This window comes from Amphiura filiformis, chromosome 2, assembly GCF_039555335.1.
Source record: "Amphiura filiformis chromosome 2, Afil_fr2py, whole genome shotgun sequence".
Taxonomy (NCBI): Eukaryota; Metazoa; Echinodermata; class Ophiuroidea; order Amphilepidida; family Amphiuridae; genus Amphiura; species Amphiura filiformis.
Window position 1 is genome coordinate 70,766,196 of NC_092629.1, and position 14,283 is coordinate 70,780,478.

At 37.5% G+C, this 14,283-nt stretch overlaps 2 protein-coding genes across 2 annotated transcripts; both read right to left on the reverse strand.

The window, feature by feature from the left end:
- Window positions 1-2,141: 2,141 nt before the first annotated feature.
- On the reverse strand, window positions 2,142-2,471 carry LOC140142496 (uncharacterized). Its single transcript, XM_072164485.1, has one exon. The coding sequence runs from the start codon at window positions 2,469-2,471 to the stop codon at window positions 2,142-2,144; it is 330 nt and encodes a 109-aa protein (XP_072020586.1).
- Window positions 2,472-4,167: 1,696 nt separating this feature from the next.
- LOC140142505 (N-acetyllactosaminide beta-1,6-N-acetylglucosaminyl-transferase-like) lies at window positions 4,168-10,743 on the reverse strand. The gene is made up of 4 exons (XM_072164493.1): window positions 10,327-10,743; window positions 9,711-9,839; window positions 8,880-8,918; window positions 4,168-5,004 (listed from the first exon to the last, which is right to left on the reverse strand). Exons 1-4 carry the CDS (start codon window positions 10,741-10,743, stop codon window positions 4,168-4,170), a joined length of 1,422 nt encoding a protein of 473 aa, XP_072020594.1.
- Window positions 10,744-14,283: the final 3,540 nt, after the last annotated feature.

Genomic DNA, 14,283 nt, shown 5'->3' on the forward strand with positions numbered 1-14,283 from the left:
TAAGAGGTTTGTTGGATCTCTTTTTGGAAGAGGCAGTGCTGGATTCCGGTAGGTTACACCATCTGCAGTGCGGAATTTGATAGTAGTCATATACCGGGATACCGGGTATATCTTCTGGGGCGGACATTTTAAAAATGAATTTAGAAGAGCAGCAACGACATCACTTGCATTACATTCCAGATGTTAAATCTACATCATATGCAAAAGTTGAGGAAATTCGCACGAGTCCGTTTTATTTTAGGGCCATTTGTCTATAACTGGTCTTTACGTAGCTCTACGGAGAGAGTGCCCGTTGAGAGCGCTATAACCCCCATTTTAGGAACAAAAATGTGATTTAAAAAAAACACGGACTCGTGCGATTTTTCTAAATTTTTCAAAGTATGTAGTATGAACATGTAGAAATATAATCAAGTAGTTGCCCTACCTGCTCTTCTCCGAAAAAATAAAAAGTCCTAAACCTCAATGATAATGAAACCTATAGGTGATAGGCCTATATATGTACGACTTCTGATTTGCCTCTTCAAGGAAGGGTATTATGCCATTTGCTACAGCTTTCAGTGTCTGATCATGTCTCCAGTTGTATCTACCACTCTGCAGAGAATAGTTACATCCATTTAAGATATGGAATAGAGTGCAGTTATTATGTTGACATAAATGGCAGGATCCAAGGTTGATCTTTCCCCACAGTCTCAAATTAGCTGGTCGTGGATGGCATTGACATGGAAAGATAGGAGCTCTGGTGTCCATACATAAAGGAGCTTCTTCCAAGATGTATCTACTTGCATGGCAGAGTCCCATCTGAGCCATTGTCCTTGTTTAGCGCAGCCATAGTGGTACACGGGGTGGTACACAAGCATGTCATCTTCATCCACGTCTTTTACCAGACTAGTGAGGCATTTCCTGTGTTCTTGGGGTTTCATGTCTCTTAACAGTTTCTGGTTCTTTTTGAAACCAAGGCCTGCTCTGTCTGTTTGACCTCTGCACATCTCATTCAGTTAGGGATTCAATCATGTTTCACCGTTGTTCATCACCGTTTAACAACGATGCGGCCGCGTCGTCTGCGTGGTTTACTTCGCGAAGGCAGCTTGCGCCCGAGCGAAGTAAACCACGCAGACGCGCCGGACGCGAGTTGTTAAACGGTGATGAACAACGGTGAAACATGATTGAATCCCTTTTCAACAACTCTTCCTATACCTTTGTACAGGAGCCAACCGTTGTTAATCCGTGATGAATCCACACTTTTACTGTAGCGTATACGCGAACTCGAGCGAGACTACGCGTTACGCGAGAGCGCGTAAAATTCGTCATGCCTGGAACCTTTGTGCGTATGCAAGCTTACAAGTTCAATTCAGTATTTTCAGATAGCGGCTAAATTTTGCCGTTTTATTCTGTAGTTTTATTAATGATATTAACAGAGAAATCATCGAAGTTTTTGTAAGGATTAGTGAAAATGATTAACTGACATTTCCCTGTAAAACAAAACTGAATTATACGACCTTTAGCTTCTTTTCGTTGTTGAAAGGATTCAATCATGTTTCACCGTTGTTCATCACCGTTTAACAACTCGCGTCCAGCGCGTCTGCGTGGTTTACTTCGCTCGGGCAGCTAAAGCTGCCCTCGCGAAGTAAACCACGCAGACGACGCGGCCGCATCGTTGTTAAACGGTGATGAACAACGGTGAAACATGATTGAATCCCTAATCAACAACGAAAAGAAGCAACAGATCGTATAATTCACGATTATTTAACGAGGAAATGTCAGTTAATCATTGTCACTAGCCTTACAAAAACTTCGATGATTTCTCTGTTGATATCAGCAATAAAACTATAGAATAAATAGGCAAAGTTTAGCCGCTACCTTAAAAATACTGAATTCAACTTGTAAGCTTGCATACGCATAAAGGTTCCAGGCATGACGAATTTTACGCGCACTCGCGTAACGCGTAGTCTCGCTCGCGTTCGCGTATACGCTACAGTAAAAGTGTGGATTCATCACGGATTAACAACGGTTGGCTCTTATGCTGCAGTGTATATCCAATCTGTTGCCCATTCCTTAGTCTTTACATAGATGTAGCTTTCATCATAGTAGTTAAAGATCATCTTCCTGATGTGGTCGGGAACATGGTACCAATCTAATGCAAACTAGATGAGGTTGTGTGGCACGGTACCATATGCATTTTGTAGGTCAAGCCACGTTGTCACAATCGGTTTTCCATTCTTTTTGGCGCCTTGGAGTATCTCGGAAAGTGCCTCAGTATGTTCTACACGTCCTGATATTTTCTCCATGAACCCTTTCTGGATGGATTTGTCAATATATTCATTCTCAGTCAGGTAGCTTATCGTCCTCTGAGCTAGGAGTCCCATTCCAAGATTACCACTTGTATTCTTGATTGTGATTGGTCTGAAGTTGGCAGGTTCAGATGTATTTTCATCTTTGGAAATATGAATGGTTTCTCCCACCCGCCAACTCATCGGAATGTCACCCGTTCTCCATGTTGCAGATTACTTCGTGGAGGAGTTCTGTTGTTTTAGGGCACTTCTTCCACACTAAGTAAGGCATGCGATTGATTCCTGGAGCGCTGGAGTTTCTTCGTTTCATAAGATAATTGATCAGTTCTGTGAGACTTGGGGGTTTGGTATTGAAGGGTTGTTTAGGACATGGCGGTCTTTTCATCCCTTTCAGTGGGTGATACTTGTAGCCACGTTTCTTATCATTGTTGACAGAATTGAAGTACTTTTCTGCAGCAGGTTTCTGAAATGTTGGGTTTCTATTTGTATCCTGGTTGAGAAGTTTCTTAGCAAACTGGTGTCGATTCGTTCTAAAATTATTGTGAGCTTTGCTGCTTGAGGCATCCTCCAGTTTTCAAAGTTCCAACTTCCTTGCTTTGTTATGTAATCTAATACGCTTATGAGAATCTTTCTTCAGCTCCTTAGCAGTTTTATTGTCTCCCTTCTTCAGAGCTCTCCCTGCTTCAAATGTATTTGATAAAAAGCAATATTATTGGATTAGGATTCTATGACGCAGCCGGGTGCGGCCACCGTTGTATCACCAACTAGCTTCAGCTGTAGTTTCAGTCGCCTCAGACGATAAAAAGGCATGTAAATCTCACAAAGTTTGTACACTTGATACATTTAATATTTGGGTTTTATTTTTATAACTAAATGGTATACGAAATATACCAGCTTATCAGTGGTGGTGCAACTAGGGGACGGCAACGTGCTCCGGGCGCCACCCTTAGGGGGCGCCAAATTGACCAATTCAGCATAGATTCTACGCCCCTCCATGCCTCCAAAGTCAAAATTTGCGCGCATTTCAGCACATAAAAAGAACATTTTAAGCCCGATATTCAACTTCTAGTAACCAACATTAATTAGTGGTAGGACTTATTTGTCCAAATTTTCTAAGATATTCTCGGAGGGGGGGGGGTAGGGTCGAGGGGTGCCAATTTTGTTTCTTGCCCCGGGCGCTACCAGCCCTAGTTACGTCACTGCAGCTTATAGTTAATACAAATAAGTGATAATACGTATTCACTGATCAATTTGGCATGGATGCAAGCCCCGTCTGCATAACATGACTACCGCCCGCTATAACTTATAAGTCAGGACGCAAATTTAAATAACAATACGCTATTTACATAACAATGGGTCACATGCTAATAGCTGTTGCCGAATCCAAGAATTGATCTATGCCAGTATAGATGAGTTGACCTCAATGTTTATCAACAAAGGCAAGGGACTGGTATATCTTAATGCTTGAGTGAACACCATGCAACCACTACACTGTTCAATAGTCTTATTGTGATGTGGCGGGAGCTTTATAAACGCGAGCCGTCGGTTTGTGTAAGGCTGTCGGTTCACGAAAGGTGTTGGTGAAAAATAGGCAAACAGGTGCACAATAGGCAATTTACAATTTCTTTACCTGAAATAGAATCATTACAGAAAAAGAGGCTGAAAATGGTAAAAAAGCTTTTCAGTTGTGTGAAACAAACGCAATTATACCTAAACATGTTCGTTTTTAGGTTGCTAGCGCCTATTATCCTTTTATTTTATTTTTTTGCTCTTCACTTTTTTTTTTTTTTTCAACTTCCTTCGGCAAAAATATTTTCTTCGGTACATTTACAAGTTATGGTCCCCGGTTCCAAAATCCTGGCTATGCCACTGGATTTGATCATAATTGTAAATCGTTTTTCTTGGGTGGTACATAGCTTTGCCAGACATAATCTTTCCTTGGGGAATCGTCTAACTGATCTGACAGCTCAGGATGCCATGTTCTATAATCCAGCATTTCTTCTAAGCATTGTATCGCAATAGGATCATACGAATAATAAAATTTATTAGCAAATAAAAAGGGTTGGCGATGAAGATACTCTAGATAACCAACACCAAACACACATATTGCCCTTACATATTTCCCTTTCCCTCGACATTTAGGGATCTTGCGGTTATCTCCCCATTTGATAAACCGCACGTTTGAATCCCACGTTCCATTTGGATATCCTCCAGGAGTGTAAAGCGCCCTCTGGAGTGTCACCCAATAATGTTCATCCGGACTCCAGACATCTCTCGCCCACTTTAATGAATCTATCGCTATTTTATCGTGAATAACAAAATCAACAAATTCATGCGTAGCTGCGTAGTACGCGTTCCCGAAGTATGCGGTGAGGTTATAAGGTGGTGGATATTTAATTCTTGGCACAATGTACGGTGGTGGGATGATACCATTGATGTCATTATGGCCATTATGAGCTTTCAATTGGTGTACAATCTCTAAATTGGTTTTCAGAGGAAAATCTTGACCACATAGATTGATTACGTATTTCCATTTCACATGATGTTGAACTAAATCTGCCATACAGTTAATATCAGCTAATAATCTAGTAAAACCGTAATATTCAACCTTTTCTACCTTCGAAGCGATAAAAACATTGTCAAAACAAGAGGCAAGCTTTCGTATAGCTCTTTGATAGGCTGCTGGTGATTTGGCATCCGGGTGAATGCAATAAATCTGAAGTTGCATCTTTCATATCTATTTTATCTTGTTTGAATATGTCTCAACATGTTTTGGAACCAACTCACAAACGAGGTCATACTCTTGACTTGGTTATAACGAGGTCTGATGATGATATACGAGGGTTGGTCAATAATATCCCGCAACCATTATTTATCTCCGCTCATGCATGACTTAGATAACTGTTACTTATGATCAATAAAGTTTGTACCTTTGTCTTTCAAAACGCACAACAATTAGTATCAGAGTACCTTTAATTACGTAATCTCATTTGCATAAAGTCATTGCTATATGTACACTGACAATTATTGTCAACATTGGCGAGAAATTTGAATTGGCTTTGAGGAACGTGTAATAAAAAGAAGCAGAAGTAGGGACCAAAGCAGTTTACAAGCCTTATTTTTGGTATGAGGTAATCTGAGTATATTCAATTGATAATTGTGAAAGAAGAAATGTATCCGTCAACAGATGAGGAAAGGGACCGTCTTTGAACTTCACCAGAAATAGGCCTATAACAACAAGCAAAAATGGTGTGAAAATCGCGAAAAAGAGCCCACACGGCAGGAGAAAGAATTCAAATTATCTCCAAAATAAAACAAAACCAAATATGGTTATTGGTATGGTATTAGAGATCATAGTCAGGACAATAGAATTTGTTGCAACAAAAATAGAAATATGCGCATGCGTTGATGGTATGCATGATTGAAAGTACTAAAATGTATGAAAAAGTAAAATTCATCAAAAACGCGCTAAAAATATGACTAATACAAGGTTTGCGGAACAGTAGCTGTGTGAGTGAATTACTATACCAAGTCTTATGCTAAAATTAGACACACCTTTCGAAATTCAAATTTCTTATTCAATCCAGAGTCTCTCTATGGTGTGCTACTTTAATTACAAAAACAAGACCTTTTGAAATTAAGGGTTCAATAAGAAAGAAATGTTTATGTTTTCACCACTGGGATCTCCCAGTAGATACCCAATCAAACCAGGTACCATTGGTTAAATTTTGTCATCGATTAATCTTTCTATCTCTTATTATGTAAAGAACAATGGGTGATCAAGCCTACTCAAAATTGGAGATATTCAACACGATTTCTTTTATTTAATAAAAATGGTATATGTCTAAAAAGAGTCCTGCATCATGCCTATGTTATCGGTCTATAAAGCTGCAAAAACCGTGCCAGATTCTATACTTTTATTCTCGAGATATTTAGAATTATGTAACAATACCTCAAATTGGCGCGAGATTTTCTTGACTACTTTTCACCATAAATCAGGCAGTGCCCATACGCTATTGTGTTTATGCTAATGTCATTACGTAATCACGCATTCAGCATCGCTAATACATATTCGTTTTGAAAGACAAAAGTACAAACTTGAATTTAGCGTAAGTAACAGCCATCCAAGTCATGCATGAGCGGAGATACACCATAGTTGCGGGAACTTATTGACCAGCCCTCGTAATTAAGAACTGTAATGTGCGCAAATGTCTCAGTTCTGACCATTATGTTATACATTTCGATGTGTGCAAAAAGAAACCACCAATTCAGAAAATCAAATCTGTATCTCGCAAATATAAAACAATTGATATGCCATCTTTCATAAATGATCTGAATCTGGATTTGTCAAAACTTGAACTAAATGAAAACATGAATGCTGATTTTGCTTATGACTTATTTGAACAAACCATACAAAATGTCCTTGACAAACATGCACCAGCAACAACACGAATCAGGACAGTAAGACCAGTATCACCTTGGTACAATGATGAAATCAAAGAGGCACGTCGCATTCGCCGACGTCTAGAACGTAAATGGCAAAAACATGACACTGAAGAAAACCGAAAAGCCTATAAAGAACAACATACGTCTGTAAATAAGCTCATACATGAAGCCAAGAAATCTTATTATAATGAACAACTAGCAGCCGCTGACAACAAACATGTTTTTCAAATTATAAATAAACTTCTCAATAAGGGTGCCAAAGTTCTACCATCATGTGACTCATATATAAAGAACTTAGCGATTCGTTTGCCGACTTCTTCAAAAACAAGATTGTCAAAATCCGAAATAATCTGGACAAAAATGGTAATAACATCCGAATACATACAGAAGTTCAAGAACTCAATCAAATACAGTCAATGCAAGAATTTAATTTGGTAGAGGAAGAAATCGTCAGAAAAATTATATGCAAGTTACCAAATAAGAATTGTTCTCTTGACGTTATTCCAACCTGGCTACTCAAGCAATGCATGTCATCAATTATTCCCACCTTAACTACAGTTATTAACATATCACTAAAGTCTGGCACTTTTCCCAACTCCTTGAAACAAGCTATTGTCACCCCTATCATAAAGAAAGCAACCCTGGATCCCAATGAACTTAAAAATTATAGACCTGTCTCCAATATTAAATGTTTTTCAAAAATTATGGAAAAATGTGTTATGTCACAGATGTTTTCCCATATGTCTACAAATTGTTTGCTGGAGCCTTACCAATCTGCTTACAAGCCTAATCATGGAACAGAAACTGCTCTTCTGAAAGTGAAAAATGATATTCTATGTGCACTGGACAACAAAAAAGCGGTTTATCTTGTATTATTAGATCTAAGTGCAGCTTTTGACACTATTGATTTTGATATTTTGAATGATAGACTTGAAAAATCTCTTGGCATTAATGGAGCCGTGCGATCCTGGATACTCTCCTACCTCAAAGGACGCAATAGCCAAGTTGGTATAGGTGGTGATTTTTCTAAAACTCAAACAATGGAATTTGGCCTACCCCAGGGATCAGTGGTAGGTCCTGGGATGTTTAGCTACTACACATACCCACTTGGAAAAATTATCCAGAAACACAGATTGAACTATCACATATACGCAGATGATACGCAAATATATACAGAATTTAATCCCCGCATACCTGGAGATAGTGTAACTGCTCTTTTCAAATTCGAATCATGTATTGCTGAAATCAAGAATTGGATGAATGTAAATAAGCTTAAACTGAATGAAGATAAAACCGAATTCTTTGTTGCTAGCTCTGCATATAATTTGAAATATATATATGAACCAACTCTTAATGTATGTGGAACAATTATCAAACCATCTGATTCTGTACGCAACCTTGGAGTTCTTTTTGATTCAACCATGTCTATGTCATCTCAAATATCTGCTGTCTCTCGCTCTTTAAATTATCATCTTCGTAATATAGGACGCATTCGCTGTTATATTGATAAAGATACTTGCAACCATGCTGTCCGCTCACTTGTTATTTCTCGAATTGATTATTGTAACTCTTTATTATATGGAACAACTGTAAAAACACACAAAAACTACAAAAGATACAAAACAGAGCTGCCAGACTTGTTTTCAAGGCAAACCGTATGGAACACACCACTCCTCTGCTGAAAGAGCTTCACTGGCTTCCAATAAATGAGCGTATTACCTACAAACTACTCACATTCGCTTATAAAAGTAGACATGAAACAACACCACTGTACATACAAAATCTCCTAAAATCTCACACATTTTCTGATGGTATGTTCCTACGATCACATGCTGATGGCAGTCTGCTTGAATGTAAAAGAACTCACACAACATATGGGAATAATGCCTTCTGCAATTCTGTGCCAGCTCTCTGGAACAAATTACCTTTAAAACTTCGTACTTCACATAGTCTGGCCACTTTTAAATCTAACCTGAAAACCTATTTGTTTCCAAACTAAGTTTTTTATTTTTAATTAAGTTGTACATTAAGTGTAGCCTAAGATGTAGTGTAAGTTGTACTTTTAAGATCATTGTAAAGCGCTTTGTTCATACTTATGCTAAGGCCCTATATAAATTCCGTTTATTGTATTGTATTGTAATACACATTCTGTGGTTGGTAAATTGATCGTAATAGACGCTCTACCTGTATTAGAAAGGAGAAAGTAAATATGAATTTATACTCGATAGCTTTTGTAGAAAAGCACTTCTCGCGCATGCTCAGTGTTTACTTCTCCTTTTCGGAGCGTCAAGCCGATCAAACGATACAAATCGCTGAGGCCAAAACGACATCGGTTTGGCGAGTTGAAGAAATCTCAACTTTCGAGCAAAATCGCTTGACACGTGAATGATTTAACCAATCGTTTCTTATCATCTGGATATATTATTTGGTTAAATAATATACCTTTCTCGATTACTAACTTTCGGTGATTAATTAATCAAAGTAATGATTATTGATAGCAATGGATATTCTAAAATGTATTTTGTGGCATTGAATATTTAATTGTCGTCTGGAATCGCTATCGCTGTGATAAGTATAGATGCGAAAGCGACGAGCGAAAATCTTACACTAGAAGCCTAAATTTCACTCATAAGTTTAACACCAGGGTTTGAAAAGAAATACAGAACCAAGCATTGTAGTTGTTTTCTGACATTTACCGAAGAAATTAAAATGTTTGCTTTTCATTTGGCCGAGAAAATTAATTATGAAGTGAAATGTTGCCAATTTCAACACCGAATTCGATCATAGCTAGCCATCGACTGACTAGCGTTCTGCGTGTATGCCTACTTCTCGAGCATGTCCAGTCAAAGTGCGAAATATCGTAACAAGAGAGGAATTTCTACACACATAAGATTCTCTTACGTCTGGCTTCCTAAGGGTTACGTTACTATCTTCAGTTAAGAAAATGTTATCAAAGTAAAATAAGGAAGACACTACCTGGACGACTTCTTTATGAGTAGTAATGATAAATGCTACAGGATACTCTTCTTCTTCGTCTGACAATGGTGTTTCTAGATAGTGTCGTTTTCCTGTAAATTCGCGGCAATCATCCATCCACTTCTCTATCTAAAAATAGAGATTACAGAAAACAATCTACAGATATCATGCAAAACACGTTTTTTAATAGCTAGCCACGACGTACTCGTCAAAACCGTGATCGTATAATTTTGACAACTACAATATCAGTGAAATGAGTATTAGAGTTTTTAGTCGGTCCCCGGATAAACTTAACTTGCATATTGGATTGGCGCGGATGTCAGGAGCAGAAGAACTGATTTCCCGGCAAAAAATGGAGGATTATGAACGAAACTTTTGTATCTAGTGAAGCGCCTTTACATGTCAGTATCCCCGGAATCGTCGAGTAAGTCAAAAAGGAGAAGGAAGAGGAGCAAGGAGAAAAACAAGAAAGAGGAGATGAAGAGGGGAAGAAAGCAGAAGAAAGAGAACATAGAGGAAGAGGAACAAGAAGAGAACAAGAGAAGGAGGAGGAAAGAGACGAAGACGACAACGATGTTGAAGAGGATCATGACCAAGATCAAAGTCTAATACTAACCTCTTCATCTGTAGGTATGGGTAAGGATCCATCTTTATCTCGAAGCTGGTCCAGCATTGTTGTAGTTTCTCTTACAATCTGATTGTCACCACCTAAAATCTCGGAACAATTGACATCCCAATGTTTATGAAATGGAGAGATAAAGGAATTCCTCGGGAACGCTTTTGGTCTTATCTTCCTAATCTTATCTGGTACCACTTTATCAAAATGGTCATCCTTTACTTCTTCTTCGTTCTTATTTGTTTCTTCTGTAACACGTTCTTCATCTGGCTTGATAACGATTTTATGTAGCCTTTGATGTAAGCCATCGCCATCAGATCCCAAGTCTGATTCATTGATGATAAAAAGACATAATTGCCATGCAATTACGAGGCAAAAGATGACAACGAAGAGTGTTCTGACGCAACGCCTTTTCATGTTGGTTATCTGGATGGCCTTAAAATTAAAATGTATAAATTCAAGCGGCTAAAAACAATACCTTTATTCTCTAAATATTACACAATCGCTAAAATTCCGATTATACTTAATGACACCAACACATCTACTTACCTCATTTGCTTATAGTCTTGAAGTACGTAAGCAGAACTAAAATGCGATGTCTTAAAGCAGATTTTACGCTAAACATTCATGAACTAATATTATGCATAAATTATTAGCAAAACAAAGCTTTTTTCACACCGTGGTGTTAACCATCGGTTAATAATCAAAGTTATTGATTTTAGTTAATTCAGTGAATTCAGACTACAAAGGATACCGTATAGATTTTAGTTCACGGGACCTTGGGTCGAATGCATGATGAGAAATGGTGAAATTATTATTCATTTCATTAATGATTATATTTATTTCATAATGTTCATTTTTATTATCATATTTGATTTTATATTTATATCTATATTTATATTTATATATATGTTTATTTTAATTTTTAATTTTAATTTTTCCTTTTTATATCTAATTTTAATTTTTAATTTTTCCTTTTTCCTTTTAATTTATATTTTATTCACGTTTGTTCTTGATGTTTTCATTTTACACCACGCTCCGTTAAATGTATATAAACATTGTTTATATTTATATTTTGTTTTTTTGAGTATTTCGAAATATGTTTCTAAACATTTTAGGATTTTAAAATGAGGTGCCTTGCAGTGCTTGATAAAATCTGCAACAATTATGTCATTAAATTGGTAGAGATGTTTAAAATGGATTATAGTTTGATCAGCTCGTAATCGGCGAGCCTTATAACATCGCGGATTAATATCAATATATTTTATTTGAAGAATTGTCTTGTGACATCTTGCCAGAAGTATTACAAATTATTATTTGAAGTCCTATACGTTGTCTAATTGCTTTAACGCACAAAATATAGACCAGGCAGATTAATTACATCCTTCTGAACGTGGGTCTACTTTTCGGCGTAGTGGTAAAAGCCTAATAATTCCCGCCGATTACGAGCTGATCAAAGTATAAGCATGTGTTCAGGATACAACGTGGGGTTCTCCGCCAAGCTTACCTGAAAGACTGAAAAGTTTCGGCCGATAATCAGCTGAAGAGACGAAATTCAGTGAGATCTGGAAAAAAAATTATTATGTGAATGATTTCAGTGAAGTGGAGATTTGCATTAACGGATATTACAAATTCATTATAGTTTTAAAACACATTTTCTTATAATCCTATTGAATTTATTTAAATGAGGCGCCTAAATTAAGATAGGTGGTAAATAGTTCTATATCGACGGTAAAGTGTGCTTTTGTGTTTATGCGACATCTCAAGCACATCCTTGGGTTTTATTATAACAAAAGGTACCTCTCGTCCGTATAGGCGCTTTCACGTGACTTTCATTTGATCACTTATTGCCTGCCTATTATAGCGTTAATTCGCTGTCAGGTCAGTAACCGATTTAATGGCAGAAGCCCTTTGTCCCGAACAAAAGGTACCTCTCGATGAATAGCTTGGCGCAAACTCTAATTGGCACAAAGGAACAATATGCGTTACGTAATCTATTTCCTCTCCTTTCTATATCTAACCTCCTTGTTCCATACGATTATTATCAATTACTCGACAATATATTTGACTTCTTGAAGACAAAGAAATAGATTAAAAAAAAGCATATTTTTCTCGTGGAGCACGCAATTTCTTTGAAAAAGTAAGAACCCAGTTTACCATTTTCCCTCTTGGGTCACTGTATTGCAAAATTTAAACTTATTTCCTTTGGTTTTTTTATATTTTTCTTTGATATTTTTACTCTGAAAGTGCACTTTCTTTTCGATGGGGGTGCGTCGCACCACTCGCACCTACCCCCATTTTTGTTTGGTGGATTTGGGCTCCCGCCCCATACAGGCTTGCTCCCCTGGAAAAAATCCCAGCTACGCCACTGGTAATCAGGCTTCCTTAGCATATGCATCAAATTAGCATTAAAATTTATCTTATTCTAACAGCCATTTAGAAAGACTTGGTGAATCGCGGCCACTGCTCTCAAACATCCACCACTACACAACTGCTCACACACAATTTTCAACCTCACATCCCCACTACCACACAAACACATACATATCTTACACTACTGCACCCCTCACGCACAAACTCACACTCTGTATACACACCCCACACACACATAATTATATACAAACATAAAATGAAGATACTCTTTACCATGATGTTTTATGCGCCTCAAACACTAAATAGGATAATAATAACCAAATTCATAAACATTAACCAAAATATACGACATACTCTAAATGCAAAATAGACCAATTATTGGTCCTAAAGCAACAAATCTTAAATGTTCCTCAAAAAAGTACATAATATACTACATGGAAATATACCATTTGATTATAAATAATAAAATAATATTATTGTACATGCGCTTAAAACATTAAATAGTTGGTCACTTTCTGATGTCAAGATTAATTTTGTTCCATACTTCAACACCACTGTAGGAAAATGAAGACTTAAAATATTCAGTATCATTCAATTGGAGCATTTCGAAGGTGAACCAGAAAGCCGTAATTCACTATGACCAGCTCTCACCTATGCTCACCACATTACTATGAGTATAGACGAATCCAACGAGGTCAGGATTTGGTCGGCCATTACTGGGTACCCGCAGCACCAAACTGGTGTTGTGACTGCCCAATTGGGTGGATTAAAGCCGCTTAAAATTCGATGTTAGATTCTTTTGTGTTGTAAACTGTCATCATTCTTTTGTCTACGTGTAACACGGGTGATAGGATGCAGTTTAAAATACCCCCAAGGCCGCATCATTTCACATATTAGGTGAGATGGAGCCGACGGGGACCCAGCTATGGCTGCCATTGAGGTGTAGGAATGCGTGAAATTGAATTCGTCTATACTGCTTGCTTTGGTCGTCAAAAATCAATATTTCATTAACAATGCCTTTTGTTTTCTATTCAAATTTGTTATGTTTAAAGGACTGTATCTTCTATAGCCTGTCGAAAAAAAACTTGTGCAAGTGAAAAGCGCCCTCTATTGCAATTAAAAGATACCGCTGTGACATGATGCTTACATCAATGTCAAGGGCGCAATCTTAGCTCTCAAATGCCGTTTGTCATGTTCAATTTGCTTGCGAGATATGTTTAGTAAACAACGAAAGGGTAAAATCACAATTGTGCCACTTTTACTAGGGAAGAGGGCTGCCCATGTAAATCAATGATAGCTGATGTTGATGCGTCTAAGCACTTCCCCTTCGGGGCTCGTGCATAAGACGCATCAACATCAGCGCGCATGCATTATTTTGTCTAATTTCTCGCCCAACAAATAATACGCGTTCATTAACCTATAAGTTTGCAATATTTGTTTGTCTTTTAACATGTCTTTAGTGACAAAGAAAACAGTATTACCATGATAAATCATTAATATGCACATTAATTTATTGTTAATGTCGTTTGCGGTAGTGACTATTATTTAATTCGACGCCAATTTGTGTCTACTAAAGTTGTTCAA